The following is a 21,806-nucleotide window of genomic DNA, read 5'->3' as shown; positions in this document are numbered from 1 at the left end:
TACTTTGTTTGCTACCGACAACTGCTCCACTTTCTATGGGCGGTTTAGCGGGAATATTGCGCCCACTTGTGTCCTTTCTATGCATCAATAAAAGAAGAAAAATACCGTATTCTTCCACCGCAAACTCTTGTTCGATTCGCGAGCCCCTTTGCCTCTTTGCGATAAGTTTATATGTTCCCAGTCGAGGCTCAGAGGAGAGAAGGAAGGACTCTTGTACTATTCCTCTCTTTGTCTCCAGATCCAGCCACTGGGCAATACGATTTCTCTGAGGATCCTGAAAAAGGAAGTCTTGTGTTACATCTTCATCATATTTGTTTCTTGCAATGAACCCATGTGATAAATCCATACATTTTGATGATGCTTAGAGTAAGGCCTTATTCACACAACCACAAATTACGTATGTATGTTGTCCGTATTATTCGTATCCATTCATTTCAATGCCTTCATACACACATTTGTTTTTTTTTTTGTCAATACAAAGTTCGTCCAGGACTCGGCCACATGGAAGGTATTCCAAAAATATAGACAAAGTAAGAAATACATGTTGTAAAACCTCCCCAGAAAAACCATGAAAGAAAGAAAAACGGATCAACCATGGACAAAGATAAGTCGTGTGGATTGCTGTCTGTGTATAGCACAGGCATCACATGTCCTCGTGAACATAACAGGGGTTTTACACGTCTTGTGCCCAACAAGAAGGAAAAAATGGATTAATAATTAGAATCTTCTTACCTCAACATAGACCACGGGCAACTGAAAGAAAAAGCGAGAAACACATTAAAAAAAAACATGAAAAAAATATTATTTTAATTTTATTATTTTATTATTATTTTATTTATTTTATTATTATTTTTATATTTTGCTTTGTTGAATTTGAGAGCAATGACCATGTAATACAATTCTAATAATTTGCCGAAAATGCACATCTAGTCATAATGAGTTAATTTCTTAATTATTTGTAAATTTTTCAGCTGTTTGATAATAAATGTCAATTCACATTGGTTCCCATTTTGATGAATTATACTATATGTATTTAGTATCTTAGGGCAACGTAGGATACAGGAGGAGATGCTGAGGTCAGAAATATCTGCAAGTTGCAAGTAAGAAGTAGAAACAGAAGGGTTAATAGTCTGTTGTTGAAGTGAATAAAGAAGTGTAAATCCCATCAATATTTGGTGTGATCTTTGCTCTTTGGAGGAGGAGCCCTGGAAGTGATGATACGGCCGGCCCCCGAAGAGCCCTGATCTTATCATCATCCAGTCTGTCTGGGATGACATGAAGAGACAGACGGATTGAAGCAAGCCTACATCCACAGAAGATCTGGGCTTAGTTTTCCAAGATGGCGGCAGCAACAACCTCCCTGCCAAGGGCATAGGACTCACAGAATCTCTTTATTTCCAGTCAGCAGTTAAATTACCTTTAACACGAATATGCCTTTAAATGAAGGACAACAATACAGTATATAGGCATCACCTATCTGTCAAATTAACAATGGGAAACCTGGTAGAGTCACATTATCTACAAAAACATGAAAACCATCATACCTTCTCGGAAACTGCTTTAAACGTTTCATCCAAGACAGCAACACGGAAGTGGACTATATAAGATAAGAAGCATAGGTACAGTCATAAGCATGAAGAAAATGGATCTAATCTAATAAACATATGTAACTGTATGAGTATTCAAAGTACAGAAAAGAGAGGATCTGTATGGCGTATACTAATGTCGCAGAGCCAAAATGGAAAGGGGCAAACGTTCATGTAACAAGGATTTGTCGGAACATTTGTTGTTTGCAATGGTCATCGATGAATGTTCATTCCAGATGGACATTAGCACTCTAAAATCTAATATTAAGAGAGACAGCTTAAGAGAGACAGGTAGGATAGTCCACCATTGTGACGTTGGGGAAGGGTAAAGAGACTTAGATGTTGCATCACAATGGTGTGAGTATGGCTGGTAGCCATATGTGTATGCTTGTCCATATCAGATCGGCGTGGCAGCAAGTGAAAAAGGCGGATGCCTCCCTATAACCTATGGAATGCGCAACACATTCACATTTATGTATAGTAAAGAATCTTCTTCTCATTCCTATAAGTTCTTCTCTATATGGGATACAACATGTAGGAAGGAGAAAAGGGACATTTTGGAGAATTTTTGGCAGGGTGGAGTCACCACCAGAGGAGAAAGGGTAAGAGGATGGTCCTAAACAAGGCATTATAGGGATAACCACCACCAGGAGTAGTAACCGTCATCCTAAACAGATATGACAGATTACCCATATCCATGTGGCAACCACTGAACTTAGAGTGGTAAGGCCAGGAGTTGTAATATAACAATTTTTATGGAGGAACATTGCATTGGAACGTTTGTAATGTAGAGATGGCTTAAGAGGAATTGTGCAAGGCTGCTTTCCTAGAGGAAAATTCTCAGATGGTAATACATAAACAGTGAAACCTCTTAGAGATGGCCACCTAAAATTGGTCTTCTCGGGAGGTGGTCTTCTCAAAGGAGATGGCCAGTATGTTTATCGTAATACTGGAATATGGTCTCGGTAAAGGGGTGGTCTACTCAAAGAGGTGATCCTCTGGAGAAGTCTCACTGGACATTATAGGTACAAGTAAAGTATTCCCATGTGTATCGTTGTTCTAGATGTTTGTTATGTAGATCGCTATTAAATGTTGTGTTTTAATATCTCATCAGGGCTGCGATATATAACGATATCAATAGAACTTGGTGACTTGGATTTAACCTGTGTTCTGCCTGAGCTAGTCTCAAATAGTCAAACTCTCACCTTCCTGCCCCGGTTTGTAGATGGGTTTGTCAGTCTGTATAAACACTAGATTTTCTAGAGGTCTCAAAAGAACACTTCTCTTGTGCCTGAAGTGCAGGGTCTCACCATCTCCTTCTAGACTGATATATCCCACCTTTGCTTCTTCACAGGCAGGTGGCTGAAATAAGATGGAACTATTTTACTATATATAGAAATATTAGCCATTAAATCAATATTCCCACCAATATTCCAAGGGAAGGCAAAAGACCCCATGAGGTTGACGCCAATTGCCCCATCACAGAAAAAAAATTCCTTCCCAACTCCAAATATGGCAATTGGATGAAATCAAAGGATCCATGATTTACATTCAAATGTCTAGTTCCCACAACCCATGATATTTTTGCTTTTGAGAAAGTCACCCAATACCCTCTTGAACATCTTGAACCACCACTGATCCTAAAAAAGGGCCACCTCACTATTCAGAGACCTGAGGATAGCCCCATTCATTTATATAATTGTCCTGCACATGGGGTAGGTGGCCACGGTTGTGCAGAGAGACTGTAAAAGAGCTCCGGATCGGTGGCTGTGGTTATACATTTTAGTGTTCTGGAGGACTATAAATTTAATATATCAACTAGAAATAAATGGCGGCACATCACGATTATCTAATAGTTGACAATTATATTGGCCGATCTGCCATACTTACGGTAAAAGTGACACAGTTGTCTTCTTCAGGTTGTGTGACTTGTTTCTCCAGTAACGTTAGGTTCTGGGTTCCAGTCTCCAGGGACACGGTGACAGTAATAGACTCATTAAGATGGGACAGTTGGAGGCAGAACTTCTGCTCATTATTGGCCTTCAAGACAGTGGGAACCAACAGCATATACTTCCTGATGGAAGGAGATACAAGTCTTAAGGTTATCGGAATGTTCTTAATTTATTTACTTGACCAGACATTTTCAGCAAGGTTTTAATAAACTGTTACAAATAGGAAATACCATTAAAACTCCAAGGAACTCACCAAGTATGGAGTGATTTCGACACCCAGAGATGACATAGATATACCACAATGTCTAAGTAACTATCAGAAGACTCGCCACACCTGCTAAACTTTTGCACAGTACTGTATATAGATAGGGTCACCCTAAAACGTCTTTACAGTGATGTGGACATTACTGCAGATCAGAGTATTCCTGGATTTCTGGATGACAGGAGCTAACCAAGGAACGAGCAGGAGCAAACCAAGGAACTAGGAACGGTCAGACAAGGAATGATCAGAATCATAGTCAGGAACAAGACAAGGTCAGGAACTGACGGTAATACTATAGTCATTTACTAAGCAATAGACTACACAAAGAAGGTGGTCAACAAACAAATGAGCCCGTTATTTGGGGCCTTAGCCAAACTTTTCTTAAGAGCGTGTAAAATATTGTACGGTCCTGACTGCAGCATCCGTATATATATCCAGGGCATACAATTCATTTTACTGAGAATGTTAAAAGGAGCAGATTGATCCGTAAAGTCTGACTATGGAATGACAACCCAATATCCTACAACCCAATATCCTACAACCCAATATCCTACAACCCAATATCCTACAACCCGATATCCTTTCCATGGCTATATAAATATCAGGACCACATTTTGCTCTGGCTCTGATTCCCTGTAGACTCGGCCATAAGTTGTCCTTGGACTATTAGCTTTTGCACAACTCTCTGGCTACATGAAGCATTAATATATAATCTAGATCAGAACGTCTATTGAATAAATTGTCCTTAAGCTTCTGTTTACATTGGACAGTGAGATGGCAAATTGCAAAACCATCAGAAATATCTCAGATTAATAAATGGTATATACTGTGTCTACTGCTAGGGGGCTCTGCTGTGCATGATACTAAGTATCATGAACCCTGGATCAGAGAAGAAGCGGGGAACAGAGCGGTGCGTAATGTATCCAGCTCACTGCTCACACTGGACATTATACTGCTTGTGGGGGAACTCAGAGAGCAATTATAAAGCGTCAGGGGCCATTATACCTTGTGCATGGATGTAGGGAGCCATTATTCTGTTTGTGGGGGCACTGAGTGGACCATTATACTTTGTGTGGGGTATTGAGGGGGCCATTATGCTATGTGTGGGCACTAAGAGAGAGATTATACTTTGTGCAGAGACTTAGGGAGCCATTATTCTGTTTGTAGGGGCACTGAGGGGAATACTATACTACTATTGCTTGTAGAGAAACTAAGTGGACCATTATACTATATGTGGGGTACTGAGGAGGCCATAATGATGTGGGTTGTGGCACTGAGTGGAGCATTATACTGTGTGTATGGGGAGCATTATACTGTGTGTATGGGGAGCATTATACTGTGTGCGTGGGGAGCATTATACTGTGTGTATGGGGAGCATTATACTGTGTGTATGGGGAGCATTATACTGTGTGTATGGGGAGCATTATACTGTGTGTATGGGGAGCATTATACTGTGTGTATGGAGAGCATTATACTGTGTATATGGGGAGCATTATACTGTGTGTATGGGGAGCATTATACTGTGTGTATGGGGAGCATTATACTGTGTGTATGGGGAGCATTATACTGTGTGTATGGGGAGCATTATACTGTGTGTATGAGGAGCATTATACTGTGTGTATGAGGAGCATTATACTGTGTGTATGGGGAGCATTATACTGTGTGTATGGGGAGCATTATACTGTGTGTATGGGGAGCATTATACTGTGTGTATGGGGCGCATTATACTGTGTGTATGGGGAGCATTATACTGTGTGTATGGGGAGCATTATACTGTGTGTATGGAGAGCATTATACTGTGTGTATGGGGAGCATTATACTGTGTGTATGGGGCGCATTATACTGTGTGTATGGAGAGCATTATACTGTGTGTATGGGGAGCATTATACCGTGGTGGAGGCACTGAGGGGGCCATTGTTCTGTTTGTCACGTCGATGAGATGAATAGTGCTGCATGCTTTGCTTTTCTTCCCATTAAATCAGATATAGCTGCTGACCTATTTTTTTAAATCCTGTTTTTATGTTAAACATATTTTTATGAATACTTAATTTTTTATAAATTTACAAGTCAATGTCTCTTTTCCCCCCCCAAAAAGTAGTAAATCATGCAATTTTCACTCTGACCACTATGCCTAATAATAGAACAACATTTTCCAACTCTGATGGCGTTTTCTTTGCAGCAGTCACCTCATTTACATCACAGACAGTGTTCTAATAAAAGATAACACCTCTATAGATAACTCCATTGACCCATCATCGCCTCTATTATTGACAATAAACCATGTCACAACTTATGTACTTCCCCTCTTCATGCCTAGGAAGCTTGCCAGTCTATTGCATGACCATATGGTATTAATAAATAAAAAACTGGATTAATTCTAAGTACCGGTACAAGGCAATTACTTTGTAACACCAATGAATGGGATAACTCAACTCATTAGAAATGGATTAAACGTTATCATCTAGCTGCTACTGAAAACTTCCTCTTATCTTTTTTTCTACACCACCCGGCAATTTTTTTTTTATTTTTTCAAGGCTTTCGGCACATTGAAGTAATTTCCTCCTATTTATATGACTGCTGCAACGTTTTCCTAGCCTGGAGAGATAATACAGCAGAGTTGGGCTGTTACTGCTGAAATTTACATAGCCATATGTGGCAACAGGGCCCACGAAGATGGGATTCATGGTTCAGAGTTTGCAAAACAATCCTCTATTTTAGATAGGAGTTTGGGGTTGCACATACATCCCGTGGCAACTATTCATACAGAACTGTCCGTGCACACTCTACTTGGCCACATGTCATTGAAATATCCTGGAGAAAGCAGACGGTCCCAGTTGAAGGACCCCTATGTAGGTGATAAAGGGTCATTTTTGGGTTACTTTTTTAGTGTACGGTAGATAACCCGACGCTCGTCTCTCTTGATATTCCAAAGAAAAGACTTGCAACAAATGTTTACCCGATGATCCGAGGCCAGAATGTTGCAATGCAGAGAGGTCAGTTACTTATCGCTCCCTGAACTGGACACACAACACTAATCTCACATTGTTACTTTTTAATATATTGATTGGCAATGCTTGTGGGACAAGATGGAGCAACTCTGACCATACACTGTCTGGTATTGTTATGTGGGTTTCATCGCTACTTAAAACTCTTCCTCCGTTTACAATAGAACTAAACCTTGTTTTTTTCATAGACCAATAGTGCAGATGAAAATCTGTAAAATAGAAGTCTATGGAGAAGGGAGTAGCAAAAAGAGAAGCAGAAAGACATCTGCACTGTAAAGAGACAGTTTTCTGTCAGTAGGGGATTTGTTGCGTTCTGACAGCGGTGGTGTACTTCCCTGGACGCACCTAAATGGACAAGGGTGCTACTACGCTCCTATTACTTGAATACAAATGGTGCTGTATGCGCTTCCCATCTGCTGATCTGTGTAGGCTTCTCCCACACAGCTCAAACCTAATTCACCTCCTAGCTGGAGCAGATTTGAGATTTGGGCGCATGGGGGGCAGGATATGCGCCTAACTTATTAAACATATGAGCCTCTTAATAAATAAGGTGCATCTTACTCTGACGCAGAGAAGAGCAAACCTGGTGCAGGAAACGCCAGTCCTTGCAAATCCCCCCCCATGTGTGATTCTAGCACAAGACATACAAGGGCAGATTTGTTAAGCCTAGCATTTCGCATGCCACCAAGCGCAAAGGGCATCTGATTTTTGAACATGACTGCGCACCAAAATGGGAGTCTATGCCAAAAAACTAGTGTGCGGTATAGTAAATATGTTGGGGCAATCCGTTTCCCACAAGGCTGTGTCTGTTTTTCATACAAGTTGTATAAATCTCTAAAACATTTGATAAATGTGAGGTTCTGTGCGATAGACAGTGTTTTGGCACAAGTTGCGCCAGAATTCCGGAACGTTTTACTTGATAGATCTCCCCTATAGGGTTTACTCTTCGCACACACTATACAAAAGCAGGCTTGTCTTGAATACCTAAATCAAGCGGAAATTTCACAATATTTTTTTTAAAGGATTAGTTATAATTTGTTGACATTGGCTCAGAATACCTAATTTTAAAAAAAAAATCTAATTAAGATGTTACTAGCCCAGATATTATTTCCAGTCATGCCATTTCAGTCAAGCTCGGTGCTTTGGTTCAATGACGGAACAGCCTAAAGGCATCTGAACAGGATACTGCAACACGCAGACTCTCTACCAACTCTGCATTGTGTGGCTGCTCTGATAGGCGCGGGTAACATTACTGTTATTTAATGTCTGTTATTCTTATCCTTCGTAGGATAGGAGCAATGGACATTAAATGACAGGTGTAGATGGAGCATCAGTATTAGATCAGTCAGGGTCTTCTGCAGTCAGAAGCCGTATACTAGGAGTATGGTCAGAAGCAGCAGTTGCTGAGTAGCTGGAGTTCCTGGCGCCAGTGCTACAGTGTACAGATTGGAAGCTATATACAGTGTACACTGCAGGGCTCTATCTATGCAGGGTTCTATCTGTGCAGGGCGCCATCTATGCAGGACTCTATGTATTCAGGGCGCTATCTGTGCAGGGCTCTATCTATGCAGGGCGCTATCTATGCAGGGTTCTATCTGTGCAGAGCTCTATCTATTCAGGGCTCTATCTATGCAGGGCGCTATCTAGGCAGGGTTCGATCTGTGCAGAGCTCTATCTATTCAGGGCTCTATCTATGCAGGGCGCTATCTATGCAGGACTCTATGTATTCAGGGCGCTATCTGTGCAGGGCTCTATCTATGCAGGGCGCTATCTATGCAGGACGCTATGTATTCAAGGCGCTATCTGTGTAGGGCTCTATCTATGCAGGGCGCTATCTATGCAGGACTCTATGTATTGAGGGCGCTATCTGTGCAGGACTATCTATTCTGGGCTCTATCTATGCAGAGCTCTATCTATTGCAGGACTCTATGTATTCAGGGTGCTATCTGTGCAGGGCTCTATCTATGCAGTGCTCTATCTATGCAGGGTTCTATCTGTGCAGAGCTCTATCTATTCAGGGCTCTATCTATGCAGGGCGCTATCTATGCAGAACTCTATGTATTCAGGGCGCTATCTGTGCAGGGCTCTATCTATGCAGGGCGCTATCTATGCAGGGCGCTATGTATTCAGGGTGCTATCTGTGCAGGACTATCTATTCTGGGCTCTATCTATGCAGAGCTCTATCCATTGCAGTACTCTATGTATTCAGGGTGCTATCTATGCAGGGCTCTATCTATGCAGGGTTCTATCTGTGCAGAGCTCTATCTATTCAGGGCTCTATCTATGCAGGGCGCTATCTATGCAGGACTCTATGTATTCAGGGCGCTATCTGTGCAGGACTATCTATTCAGGGCTCTATCTATGCAGAGCTCTATCTGTGTAGGGCTCTATCTATGTAGGGCTCTATCTATGCAGGACTCTAACTATGCAGGACTCTATGTATTCAGGGCACTATCTGTGCAGGGCTCTATGCAGGGCTCTATCTATTCAGGACTCTATCTATGTAGGGCTCTATATATGCAGGGCTCTATCTCTATAGGGCTCTAGCTATTCAGGGCTCTATCTATGTTGGGTCATATCTGTGCAAGGCTCTGTCTATGTAGGGCTCTATCTGTGCAGGGCTCTATGTGTGCAAGGCTCTATCTATGCAGGGTTGTATCTATTCAGGACTCTATCTATTCAGGGTTCTATCTATGTAGGGTTCTATCTGTGCAGGGCTCTAGTTATTCAGGGCTCTATCTGTGCAGGGCTCTAGCTATTCAGGGCTCTATCTATGCAGAGCTCTATCTATGAAGGACTCTATCTATTCAGGGCTCTATCTATGCAGGGCTCTATCTGTTCAGGGCTCTATCTGTGCAGGGCTCTATCTATGCAGGGCTCTATGTGTGCAGGACTCTATCTATTCAGGGCTCTATCTATGTAGGGCTCTATCTATACAGGACTATCTATTCAGGGCTCTATCTATGCAGGACTCTATCTATGCAGGGCTCTATGTGTGCAGGGCTCTAGCTATTCAGGGCTCTATCTATGCAGGACTCTATCTATGCAGGGCTCTATGTGTGCAGGGCTCTAGCTATTCAGGGCTCTATCTATGCAGTCTACCCTCCATCATCAAACTCCCTACGAGTTGTTTGCATGGAAATCAATCTACATGACTTTTCCATAGCGTACAATGCACTGTATGGAGGTGAGCACAGGTATAGCAAAACATACACAGTGAATAATAAAACCAAATTATTTACTATATTGTTTTAGAGACAAATCTTAAACTCTAAGGAGTTATATCATATTCTTAATACTAGAGATCGTTCCTTACAGCATACTACACATGTATTATGGATTTAGAGTAAGTCCTATAGTCATGGCCAACTGCAATAATTAACAACAAATAATTCAGAATATTATAACTACAGGCTATGTAAAAGTTACAATATGGATACAGGTGACCGGACAGAAGAGGACAATACTATATATAAGTAATGATATTGGTCTGGGAGTTTGTGCCATAAGAGCTAACACTCTGAAGTGCAGAATATAACAGTACCATAGCAGATAAGGATGGATGGAGACCCAAGTCCACCCTTCAAGAATGGTGAGAAAAAGGTTTTACTTACGGGTCGGGTTTTGAAGAATCTCCTCCATGGATGCCAGTCAGGAGCAGGCACAGTCCAAGAGCTGATCTCCACATGCTGCTGGCCAGATATCACATTCAGGAAGAAGAATGCTGGAAGGAGATGGCTTTATAAGGCTGATTCTGTGTACTGCCCCCCTGGCAAACACACGTTACACAAACACTGACCCTTGCACAAGGACCGCTCTGTTAGAGATGAAGCCTGTTTGCGTTGCCTTGTGTCTGTTTACTGAACTGTTTTCTTGAATCCTATCCTATTACTGCGTTTGTGTGGCCCCATGCCCAGGTACATAAGATTTCTAAATTGTTGTGGGAATGTCAAGACATTGTCGGCTCTGCTTCCGTCATAGGGGCAATTTCTAAATAGGAGGAAATAAGTGGCGGTGTAACGTTTCAGGCTAGCGTCCAGATATCCCGATTGCATTGTTTACCTGGCCAAGATAGGGGGCACACAATGTAATTCAGTGTCTTACAGGCACCTGCAGGTAGCCCCCTCCTCTTCCAAGCTACGAGGAAAAGGAAACTTCACTGAGAACATCACCGAGCTATCCGGAGCAATATATAGGTCATATAATCGCTTGATCCAGTTGTTGGCCCGTAAAGCAGCAGGCATGCTAATTCCTGGCTAGTAGTTAGGTCACGTGCCGGTGCTTACTAGAAGATCCTGGTTGGAAAGATATTTTCTTGATTTCCCCGACAAATTCTTAAAGGGAGTCTGTCACCAGACCCCAGTATATCAACCCAGCTCTGCAGATAGATAGGTTACTGTCACCAGAACCCAGTATATCAACCCAGCTCTGCAGATAGATAGGTTACTGTCACCAGATCCGAGTATATCAACCCAGCTCTGCAGATAGATAGGTTAGTGTCACCAGATCCGAGTATATCAACCCAGCTCTGCAGATAGGTTAGTGTCACCAGAACCAGCATATCACCCAGCCCTTCAGATAGATAGGTTAGTGTCACCAGATCCCAGTATATCACCCCAGCTCTGCAGATAGATAGGTTAGTGTCACTAGAACCAGCATATCACCCCAGTCCTGCAGATAGATAGGTTAGTGTCACCAGACTCAGTATATCACACCAGACCTACAGATAGATAGGTTAGTGTCATCAGCGCCCAGCATATCTCCCCAGTCCTGCAGATAGATAGGTTAGTGTCATCAGAACCGGCATATCACCTTGCCCTGCAGATAGATGGGTTACTGTCACCAGAACCATCATATTACTCCAGCCCTGCAGATAGATAGGTTACTGTCACCAGAACCAGCATGTCACCCAGCCCTGCAGATAGATAGGTTAGTGTAATCAGAACCAGCACATTACCCCAGCCCTGCAGATAGATAGGTTAGTGTCACCAGAATCCAGTATATCAACCCAGCCCTGCAGATAGCTAGGTTAGGATGACCCGAATCAAGAAGTATTTTCCCCCTGTGACTCTCTTCCTTTGTTGCTGAGATATCCCTATTTTTGTTGATATGCAAAGGAGCTCTGTTTTAAGCAATGACAGCAATATCTCAACAATGGAGGCAGCTACTCCTCTGTTTAATATTTTTTTTTAAAAAATTGAACTCTTAAAGAGAGCCTGTCACCAGATAGATATCTACCTGAAGAGCTAAGTTGACATGCTGGGTTCTGGTGACGGACTCCCATAATTTTAAGCCTACAACACCAAATACTGTATATTAATTGCCAGCCTATCCCCTAATCTGAAATGGAAGGTCTTCTACCATATTTCACTACTTTTATAAAATTTTATTTTTGGGCCTCTTTTTACTTAGAATGAGTTTGTCTCCTAAAATCATATATTGTTCAATGTTCCATTTTTTCAGGGCTCTAGATGAGGTGTGAAATACTGAGACTTCCTTCACACTACTGTCATGGATTCTGTTTATAATGTTGCCATAAAAGCTTTCCTCTTGAAATGGTTTCCAATGAAACCTTACGACCACAATAACTAAGATTTGCCAGATTTTTGGCCGTAAGAATATTGCTGAAGCCGGAACAATTTTTCCCTTCAATAATATTGTAAACTCCTATTTACTGGCAACAAAAAGTTCTGAAATAATTATTTTTGTGTCTTTATATGGAACGGACTTGGAGAATATCAAGTTTAGCTTTATATACCTTAAAGAAACCCTTTACCAAATTTAAATTATTTACAAATAACCAAATTTTAATTTTTTGATAATTAAAAGTTTAAATTTTTGAAAATATAAATAATTAAAAATTGTACTGCGTTTTAAAGATTTTCCTTCTTAGTGGTGACAGCTTTTGTCTTGATCGGTTGCCAATGGATATGACGATGAATGTAGGAACTTTCTATGGTCTTGGACTTGTCAGAAACTCAGCCATGATGTCCTTATTGTGGACAGGTTATCTTCTCATACATGTAGTGTCCTCCTGATAACCAGCCATGATGTCCTTATTGTGGACAGGTTATCTTCTCATACATGTAGTGTCCTCCTGATAACCAGCCATGATGTCCTTATTGTGGTCGGATTATCTTCTCATACATGTAGTGTCCTCCTGATAACCAGCCATGATGTCCTTATTGTGGTCAGGTTATCTTCTCATACATGTAGTGTCCTCCTGATAACCAGCCATGATGTCCTTATTGTGGTCGGATTATCTTCTCATACATGTAGTGTCCTCCTGATAACCAGCCATGATGTCCTTATTGTGGTCAGGTTATCTTCTCATACATGTAGTGTCCTCCTGATAACCAGCCATGCTGTCCTTATTGTGGTCAGGTTATCTTCTCATACAGGTAGTATCCTCCTGATAACCAGCTATGATGTCCTTATTGTGGTTGGGTTATCTTCTCATACATGTAGTGTCCTCTTGATAACCAGTCAAGATGTCCTTATTGTGGTCGGGTTATCTTCTCATACATGTAGTGTCCTTCTGATAACCAGCCATGATGTCCTTATTGTGGTCAGGTTATGTTTCCATACATGTAGTGTCCTCCTGATAACCAGCCATGATGTCCTTATTGTAATCAGGTTATCTTCTCATACATGTAGTGTCCTTCTGATAACCAGTCATGCTGTCCTTATTGTAGTCGGGTTATCTTCTCATACATGTAGTGTCCTCCTGATAGACAGCCATGATGTCCTTACCGTGGCCAGGTTACCTTCTCATACATGTAGTGTCCTCCTGATAACCAGCCATGATGTCCTTATTGTAATCAGGTTATCTTCTCATACATGTAGTGTCCTTCTGATAACCAGCCATGCTGTCCTTATTGTGGTCGGGTTATCTTCTCATACGTGTAGTGTCCTCCTGATAGACAGCCATGGTGGTATTTTCGTTTTACCTTATAGGACCTGGATTATATTTAGATTATTATGTAATCCTCCCACTTAGCTTTCTATATGACTGTCTTTTGTCCATCTTCCAGGAATGTATGTCCCGTCCATTTTTAAACATTGCAAAACTAAAGGTATTTCTGAAGTAAAAGACCTTTGGAATGCCACTACAGTACATACCATATATATAGCGAGTATATAGTCTGTATTGATCCCAACCTTTCTAACATGCTTTTAAGTCCTTTTATGTGAAATGTGTTTTCAAAAACTGTTTCAAGATACTTAAAAGGAAACTTAACCATACACAATACAATATATATCTTAGCTGGGATTTCTGGCAAAACTATAGGCGTAAAAAATTCTGTAATGTTAGTCTTATAATTGAGTATCATAAAAAGTATATAAATATATATAAATCCTTCATAGCCTGATCCTACAATGATACCTTCCATCCATGGCCAACTTTTCGCTTTAGTAAATTTGTTAGGTTAGGTTAGATTGCCACTTGCGCCGAGCTCTTCGTCGTACGAGTTCATTGGAAGACCCAAAAGAAGGAGAGGCCGTCCTGCAGACCCCATAGACTATAGTGGGGTCCACCAAGTGTATGTTGGGTTTCTATTGTTTTTATACTGAAACCGATGCGGAGAAAAGTCCTCTGTACATCCCCCCGATTTTTGGTGGAATGGGCATCAGAGTCTCCTTCCTTCAGAGACTTAGAAGAAGGATCCCACCCTATGGGTTTGTTTGTTTGTAGTTTGTTACATTGGACATGCATTGATTTTCATAATGTCGGGAATTCCAGCACAATTGCCCTTGCTCCTGTTTGCCATCACCCCCTTAAAGTTTCCATGACCACAAAACAAATTCTACTTGGGTTTGCAAAGTCTGTCAGAGATTTAAGATGCAGACTCAATCTGAGATCCACTTCACCTTCCAATTAAGAGTTAAATTGGGGTATTTAAACCTTGCCGAAGGTCAGTCATGTGCCTGTGATAGTCTTGAACATTTGGGCTCCTTACTCTGCTAGAGAAGACTTATTTACTATTGATCTTCTGGTTCTGATTTCTCGCTTTGGTCTCCTGGTTAACACCCTTGGTCTCTGATTTGGATTTGGTTGTGACTTCTTGGATTTGACTTTGGTTTGAACCCTGACTCTCTGCTGATACTTGTTTTGGCAAGTCCTTACACTTGTTTATTACACTCAGTCCTCCTAAGGGATCTAATTTTGTTCTTTATTCCTGCAAGTGTACCCGATGTCTTGTGAAGCCCTGACTTTGTGACCTGTGTCCCAAGCCTCACCGTCTTGCCTTTACCATAGTTGAAGAGGTAGATCTATGATGTTAAGTCACATGTCTGACAGCACAATGGAGCTAAACTGCTGTCAGGTCCTTACAGAACCACCAAAAATGAGTTTGTAAACATTAAATGTAGAAGACAACAAAATAAATTAAAGACTGTATCCATTCTTCACAAAAAATGGGTCAAATGGCCGAATACATCAATACAAATCACTTCCGAATGTATATCCTGTTGAAATTCAGCACCATCTATCTGATTTATATTCAGTTGTTACATTTAATTTGCATGCTCACTACCCCTCCCTGTGAGCAGTGCAGCCAGCAAATGAAACATCACTGCAGCATGTGACTTCGGATGTGGGAGTGGCTTATTACCTGTGATTTCATTGCAGGGGAGAGTGGAGAAGGAAGGGACACAGAGAGTGAAAGCAGGCAGATGAATCCTGGGAAATGTAGTCTGTCCACCGATTCGCTGCATGTAAATAACAATGATACAAGGAGCAACAAGTAAAATAAATCCAAGCAAAGGGTGCAGTAGGGTACAGTGATTGTATAGTATTGCTGTGAGTGTATTTGCAGATTATTTTTGGAAGCTAGACAACCCCTTTATTGTATATTTGACATGACAATTTGTTAAATAGTGAAATCTCACTTTAAGCCAGTGCTTAATGTTTTTAAACAAACAAGTGTCTGACATATGAGGGCTAAACTACGCAGCAGACAACAACAACGGCAGGACTCCGACACCATCAAAACATACTGCCATGATGTTGAAGCAGCAGAAACCAGATTGTTGTTTTGTATGTCCGATAACTGACTGCGGCATGCTGTGTCCTCAGCTGGACAGACGGGTCAGGTCTCCATCATGTAGCTCAGCCCCACAGAGTGTAATGAAGTCTGACTGCAGGTAATAGGTCAGCTCTGTAGGACACAATGTCCCGTGTAGGTGAACACTTTCATTAAGATGGTGGTCAGACCAATGACATGTTAACTCTTGGTATGACTGCTGAGGGGTAATGGGAGGCGTTCACAAAAATACTTAAATAATGATAATGAATATATTATAAATAATATCAAATATGAGATCATTTTATGATGTCTCGGATGTCACACGATCCTGAGACTTAGGCTACGTTCACACGAAGGAATTGGCAGTGGATCTGGGAGTGGATTCCACCATTATTTTCAAAGGGATGCAGAGACTACAGCAGGACTGTTCCATCTTTGAAATCTTATGCAAATGAGGCAGTTGGTGCACAGGGGGCGGACCTTCATCTCCAGCAGCATTGCTCTTACTGTTTAGTTAGAATGTGTCATGTCATAGCAGCGGCAGGATCATCTCTCACTGCACAGGGTACCAGGGGCAGGAGATTGAAGGGGTCTGAGTAGTGCTCCGAGAATCTGAAAGCCCGCCCCCAGTGCCCCAACTGCCTCATTTGCATAAGGCATCAAAGTTGGTTTACTCCAAATAAAATAGCGAAAATATGTTTGTCACTGTAATGTGCTCGATAACAGTCGTATATGTTTGAAGGAGGTGATAGACTCCTTATAAAATGGAGTTACCACAGAAAAGTAAACACGCCGTTCCCTATTTGGGGCTGATGTTTCTAAAAATATATTTCTGCAGAAAACCTCTGATTCTGCTTAAAATGATCAAAAACACATCAACATTAAAATAAATATTGCACATTCTCTCAGTCTTCGGTAGAGGATTCTAGCGGAACATTTCATTAGTTTTTGGATGGGTTTTCTTGTACGAGTCACCATTTACTGGACGTTACTACAATTCACATGGAGTGAAGTAACCTGACTAAGTTCTGCCTCATTGCTCTGATCCCTAATGGATTTTGTTTTGTCTCTCGTGGGCGTTATGTTTTTTTATTCCGAGTAAATAGTTTCATCATACTGGCACGGTTTGCCAGCTCTCGGTATACGGACAGCAGAGTTACAACAAGAAGAGGGACAAGGGGTAAAATCATAAAGTGTGCATATAAATGTGCTCTTCATGTATATATCTAAGTACCATGGTTTATGATACTAGGCTCTACCCCAAAGGGCAACCCATTCATTCTCCAGGACTATATAGACCCAAAGTAAATATCAGAGGAGTAAATGTTCTACTCGTTTTCTACTACGGTGGAACCTCTTTGAGACGACCACCCAAAATTGCATGAAAAAGTGGTTTTCTAGAGAAGTGGTCTGTCCCATAAAATGTGGCCTGGAAGAGGTCACACTGTATTAGTCCAGGTTTACACTGGAAAGATTTTCTAGCATAGGACAATTTCAACATATGCCACTATATATCCATACAGTGACATACATCATCTCCTGGCTACAAGGTTAAAATAATGTATATGGAGTATAGGAAGGCTCACCGATGGATTTGGAGTAAGGTTAAAAGAATTTGTATGTTCTTCCACACATGCGGTTACCTGCCACTTGCCAAAAATATACTGGTAGGTAAATTGGCTTCCCGTACAAACAACTAACCCTTGTGGGTGTTGGGGAATAAAGCCTATATGGGAGCACCTAACTCCCTTACTCCATAACGCTCCCTATGCTTTGAGTCACCGTGGGGAAAAGCACATTATAAATGGTTGTCATTAAAACTGGGAGTGGAGTCCAAAGGATTGTAAGTTCTTCACAGTTATCCTGACAAGGTGTTGCGGACATTTCGACAGAGACCCCCCTGGTCGCTACCTCTGGATATGCTTCTGCTAGAATCGGCTGCAACATAGGTATGTAGCAACTCCAAATTGTGGAACCAAGCTAGTAGCCAGACCAAGAAAGTGGTCAGAGTAGACAGGCAGGATCTGCAGATAGTCTACCGGGAAGTCTGATAAGATCCTTTAAGCCGGTGTTACGTGCTACGAGTTTTTAAAGCTGTTTTTGAAGTTTTGCTGCTCAGGATAGGTCATCAGTATCAAATCGATGGGGATCCAACACCTGGCCCCTGCTCTGATCAGCCACCCTATGGACTGCCCCTGGGTCCAGAAGCCATGCAGGGGAAGGCGACAGAAGCAGAAGGGTGTCTGTTTTAACATTCTTGTTGAAGACAAAAATAAGCAAGAAAAGGAAAAGTATTAAAGAGGACCTTTCATCAGATTGGGCACAGGCAGTTCTATATACTGCTGGAAAGCTGACAGTGCGCTGAGTTCAGCGCACTTTCGGCTTTCCCGATCTGTGTCCCGGGTAAATCGCTATCGGTCCCGGTACTGTAGCTCTTTACAGTCAGAAGGGCGTTCCTGACAGTTAGCCAGGGACGTCCTTCTGCCCAGCAGCGCCTATCGTGCTGTAGAGTGTGAGCGGGAAGGAACCCCCCTCCCTCTGCTCACACAGCTCGTCCATAGACGAGTATTATCAGGAAAGGAGGGGGCGTTCCTCCCCGCTCCACAGTGCAGTGCGATAGGTGCTGCTGGGCAGAAGGGCGTCCCTGGCTAACTGTCAGAAACGCCCTTCTGACTGTAAAGTGCTACAGTACCGGGACCGATGGCTCTTTACCCGGGGCACAGATCGGGAAAGCCGATAGTGCGCTGAATTCAGTGCACTGTCGGCTTTCCAGCAGTATATAGAACTGCATGTGCCCATCTGATAAAAGGTCCTCTTTAACAAGCTCAAAAGAAATTTAGGCAAAAGCAGACTGTAACTAGAATCAACTGATATGGTCCATAGAAATGGTGACACCGACCTTCCAACAGGCGTCTCTATTCCTTCTATAGCCTTTTAGTTATCATCTCCAATGTTGTATTTCTTTAAAGAAGGAACGACAGGTTAGAGTTGCCCCTTTACTTTTTTGTTTAAGAAGACAGTCCCAAGACTTGGCGTACTGGCATTGACCTCTTTTCTGCCGCTGGGTCGTACAAGTCATGTATCTCTCGTTCTACGCATCAGTCGGGGCCTAAATCTGCCCCGTTATTCTTTCAATCTGAAGCTTCCAGTTCCAGTTTTGAGCTTTACTGGCCATGCCGTATGCCAAATCATTACACATGCAGGCAATCACCTTGTCCGCCTCGGAGAGACATTGCTTATCCCACGTGTCTCATGTTCCACACTGTACTTGGTTTTCCTTGTTTAAGTCACCACATTCATGTGATATCTGATCATTGCCTTAACCTGAGGCCTTTTTCAGTGATTTGTGGCGAGGAATTTGCTCAGTTACAGAAATAACTTTTTGCCTTGTCCAAACCTAGGTTTTTTTGTTTTTAGAGGAAACACGGCTGTAATAGAGGGGACTGAAATCATTCCTATAATGGTTCATAGGGACTGAGTTATAGAGTTGGGTTTTGTTTCCTACTTATAGGAATGTTGCGAGATATCTAGTCACCAATATAGGCTACTTCTAACAAGACAGACAGAAGGACATGCGACCAAAAGGTAGTGGAGATGCAAACATGGCAGAAGGACAAATGTATGCACATAGGAATAATGAACAGAAGGACATATGTGTGCATCGGTAACATAGCAGAAGCACAAATGTTTATTATACAAAACAGAAGGACACATTTCCAAAATGTCAGACAGAAACACCTACATCAGACAATAATATAACTCAAATATACAGACAGGAGAACAGGATTCATCCTTCCAAACAACAGATCATGAAGCAGACAACAGAGAAGCAGACATATATACAGAAAGGCATGCAGGGACTGGCAGGAGGAAGTTTGGCAGGTGGGAACACTAACCTTTAAAGAGATAGAAGCAGACTCAGATGTAGCCAGTAGAGATGAGCGAGTACTGTTCGGATCAGCCGATCCGGACAGCACGCTCGCAAAGAAATAAATGGACGTAGCTGGCACGTGGGGGGTTAAGCGGCCGGCCGACGTCAAAGCAGAAGTACCAGGTGCTTCCATTCATTTCTATGGAGAGTGCTGTTCGGATTGGCTGATCCGAACAGTACTCGCTCATCTCTAGTAGCCAGGCATCTAGTCTTTGATAAAGCAGAGAGTTGACGTTACATATGCATATTGAACTAGGTAGAGCCCACCAGGCTTTGAGGCTCCATCAGGTCATGAGATGCCATTACTTGCTCACAGGGCGCATTATGTATGACTTATGAGTACTAGTACTAAAGAGACTCACTATGAAGCCTCTTCTGATGCAAGTCAGTAAAGCCAAAATTACTTAGATCTGGGCTCTGAGATCTGAAGTTGTTCATGGATTATTCTACACCACAGCATCATGTGACCTCAAATGTAGGTGTGATTTATTACCTGCAGGAAAGAGCAGGGAGATGCATTATGGGAAATGTAGTTTGTTCACAGACTCACTGCATGTAAATAACAGTGATACAAGGAGCAGCAAGAAAAATAAAGCCAAGAATAAGGTGCACAGGGGAGCAGTAAGGACTTAGCACTGCTGTCGATGTATTTGCAGACAATTTTTGGAAGCTGGACAACCCCTTTAAGACAGTTATAGCAACAGATCTGCTGTTTGAACCATTTAATATTGCTGTAGCAGAGTAACAAGGGTGTGTAACCTCTGCACCCCCTAAAATGCAGCCAGTGACTATACAGTACAGCAGTGGTAGTCCATGATCTGTATAATCTAGAGACTGCAGTGATTTTCCTCAATACAGGGCAATTGTTACTGACCTGCAGAACAGTTTGTAAATCAAAGGTCTTTCTCTGGAGAACAAATAGTGTTTCCTAATGGCAGCTCCCTGCCGGAGACCTTCAAACATACCCTCAGAGAACAGGCGTACAAACAAACACAAGAGCTCACCGTGCCATTGCCTGTCTGCTAGCATAGTACTCTGTAGTTTAGGCTGGTGATGGCTGACATATGTATGACCATGGAGTTGTGAAGACACTTGTGAAAATAAAGATAACGTGATCAACCCCTCTAAGACATCCAAATATCTAAACATTTTTATTCCTTTTTCCATAACGTCACATGACAGGAGCTTATTCTTGTATGGCCTACCTCTCACATACTGTAATGTGCGACTGGGGTGCCTAGGATCCAGCAGTAAGACTCATTCTGAATGCCCACCATACAGATACCTGCAATTATTACTTCACACTCGTTTGCAGAATCCTAAAATGTTGTTTAAATACATTTTCTTTCAGTATTCCTGCCTGATTCTGTCCTGGGGTCCTATCAGTATTCGGCTGCCTGGCTCTTGTCTCTTAGGCCCAGTTCACATCTACATTCGGGTGTCCGTTTGGGGACCCCCTGAATGGGAACCTATATACATTTTAAAAGCGGTTACCTAAAGAAACCACATGGACCCCATAGACTATAATGGGATCTGTGTGGTTTTCTGCACGAATCATGTGATGGCGCTGGGCTTGAGGAATGGCCCCCCTCCTCACAGTACTCGTGCATAGACAAGTATTGAGGGGGGGCGTTCCTCACTGCTCAGCGTCATCGCTGGGCATTGAAGAATGCCCCCTCTGACAGTATAGACCAGGGGTGCTCACACTTTTTGAGCATGTGAGCTACTTTATAAACTGACCAAGGCAAAAGATCTACTACCCACTTCTTGTGGGTGGGACCAGGGCGGACCTGTGGGCGGGACCAGGCATGTGGGCGGGGTCGTGCGGAGCGTGAGAGCAGGAGACAGCGGCGTTCTGTGGCCGCCCAGGGATCCCCGATGTCTGCTTGTTCACAGTGCAGGCTGAGAGTTATCTCTGGACATCGGCAGGCTGGGGCTGCGGCAGCTCTGCCTGCCAGTGTCCGGAGATGACTCTCAGTCTGCACTGTGAACAAGCAGCAACCTGGCTCCCTCCATTCCTAAGAGCGGGGAGCGCGTCATC

General features: G+C 42.4%; 1 protein-coding gene across 2 annotated transcripts in view; it reads right to left on the bottom strand.

Annotated features, from left to right (window-relative positions):
• The window catches only part of LOC142183584 (alpha-2-macroglobulin-like), a 44,926-nt gene extending 33,879 nt beyond the window's left edge, over window positions 1-11,047 (bottom strand). The window contains exons 1-7 of one of the 2 annotated variants that reach the window (XM_075258717.1): window positions 10,605-11,047; window positions 10,420-10,529; window positions 3,477-3,660; window positions 2,792-2,948; window positions 1,545-1,597; window positions 733-753; window positions 106-274 (exon numbers count right to left, since the gene is read on the bottom strand). In XM_075258717.1, the coding sequence (XP_075114818.1) occupies window positions 106-274; window positions 733-753; window positions 1,545-1,597; window positions 2,792-2,948; window positions 3,477-3,660; window positions 10,420-10,493 (658 nt within the window). In that variant the 5' untranslated portion in view covers window positions 10,494-10,529; window positions 10,605-11,047. Of the gene's footprint in view, window positions 1-105; window positions 275-732; window positions 754-1,544; window positions 1,598-2,791; window positions 2,949-3,476; window positions 3,661-10,419 lie in introns of both variants that reach the window. The other variant, XM_075258718.1, reaches the window with a different exon arrangement.
• Window positions 11,048-21,806: the final 10,759 nt, after the last annotated feature.

This window comes from Leptodactylus fuscus, chromosome 10 (assembly GCF_031893055.1).
Source record: "Leptodactylus fuscus isolate aLepFus1 chromosome 10, aLepFus1.hap2, whole genome shotgun sequence".
NCBI classification, from domain to species: Eukaryota; Metazoa; Chordata; class Amphibia; order Anura; family Leptodactylidae; genus Leptodactylus; species Leptodactylus fuscus.
This window is presented reverse-complemented; position numbering and strand designations above follow the sequence as displayed.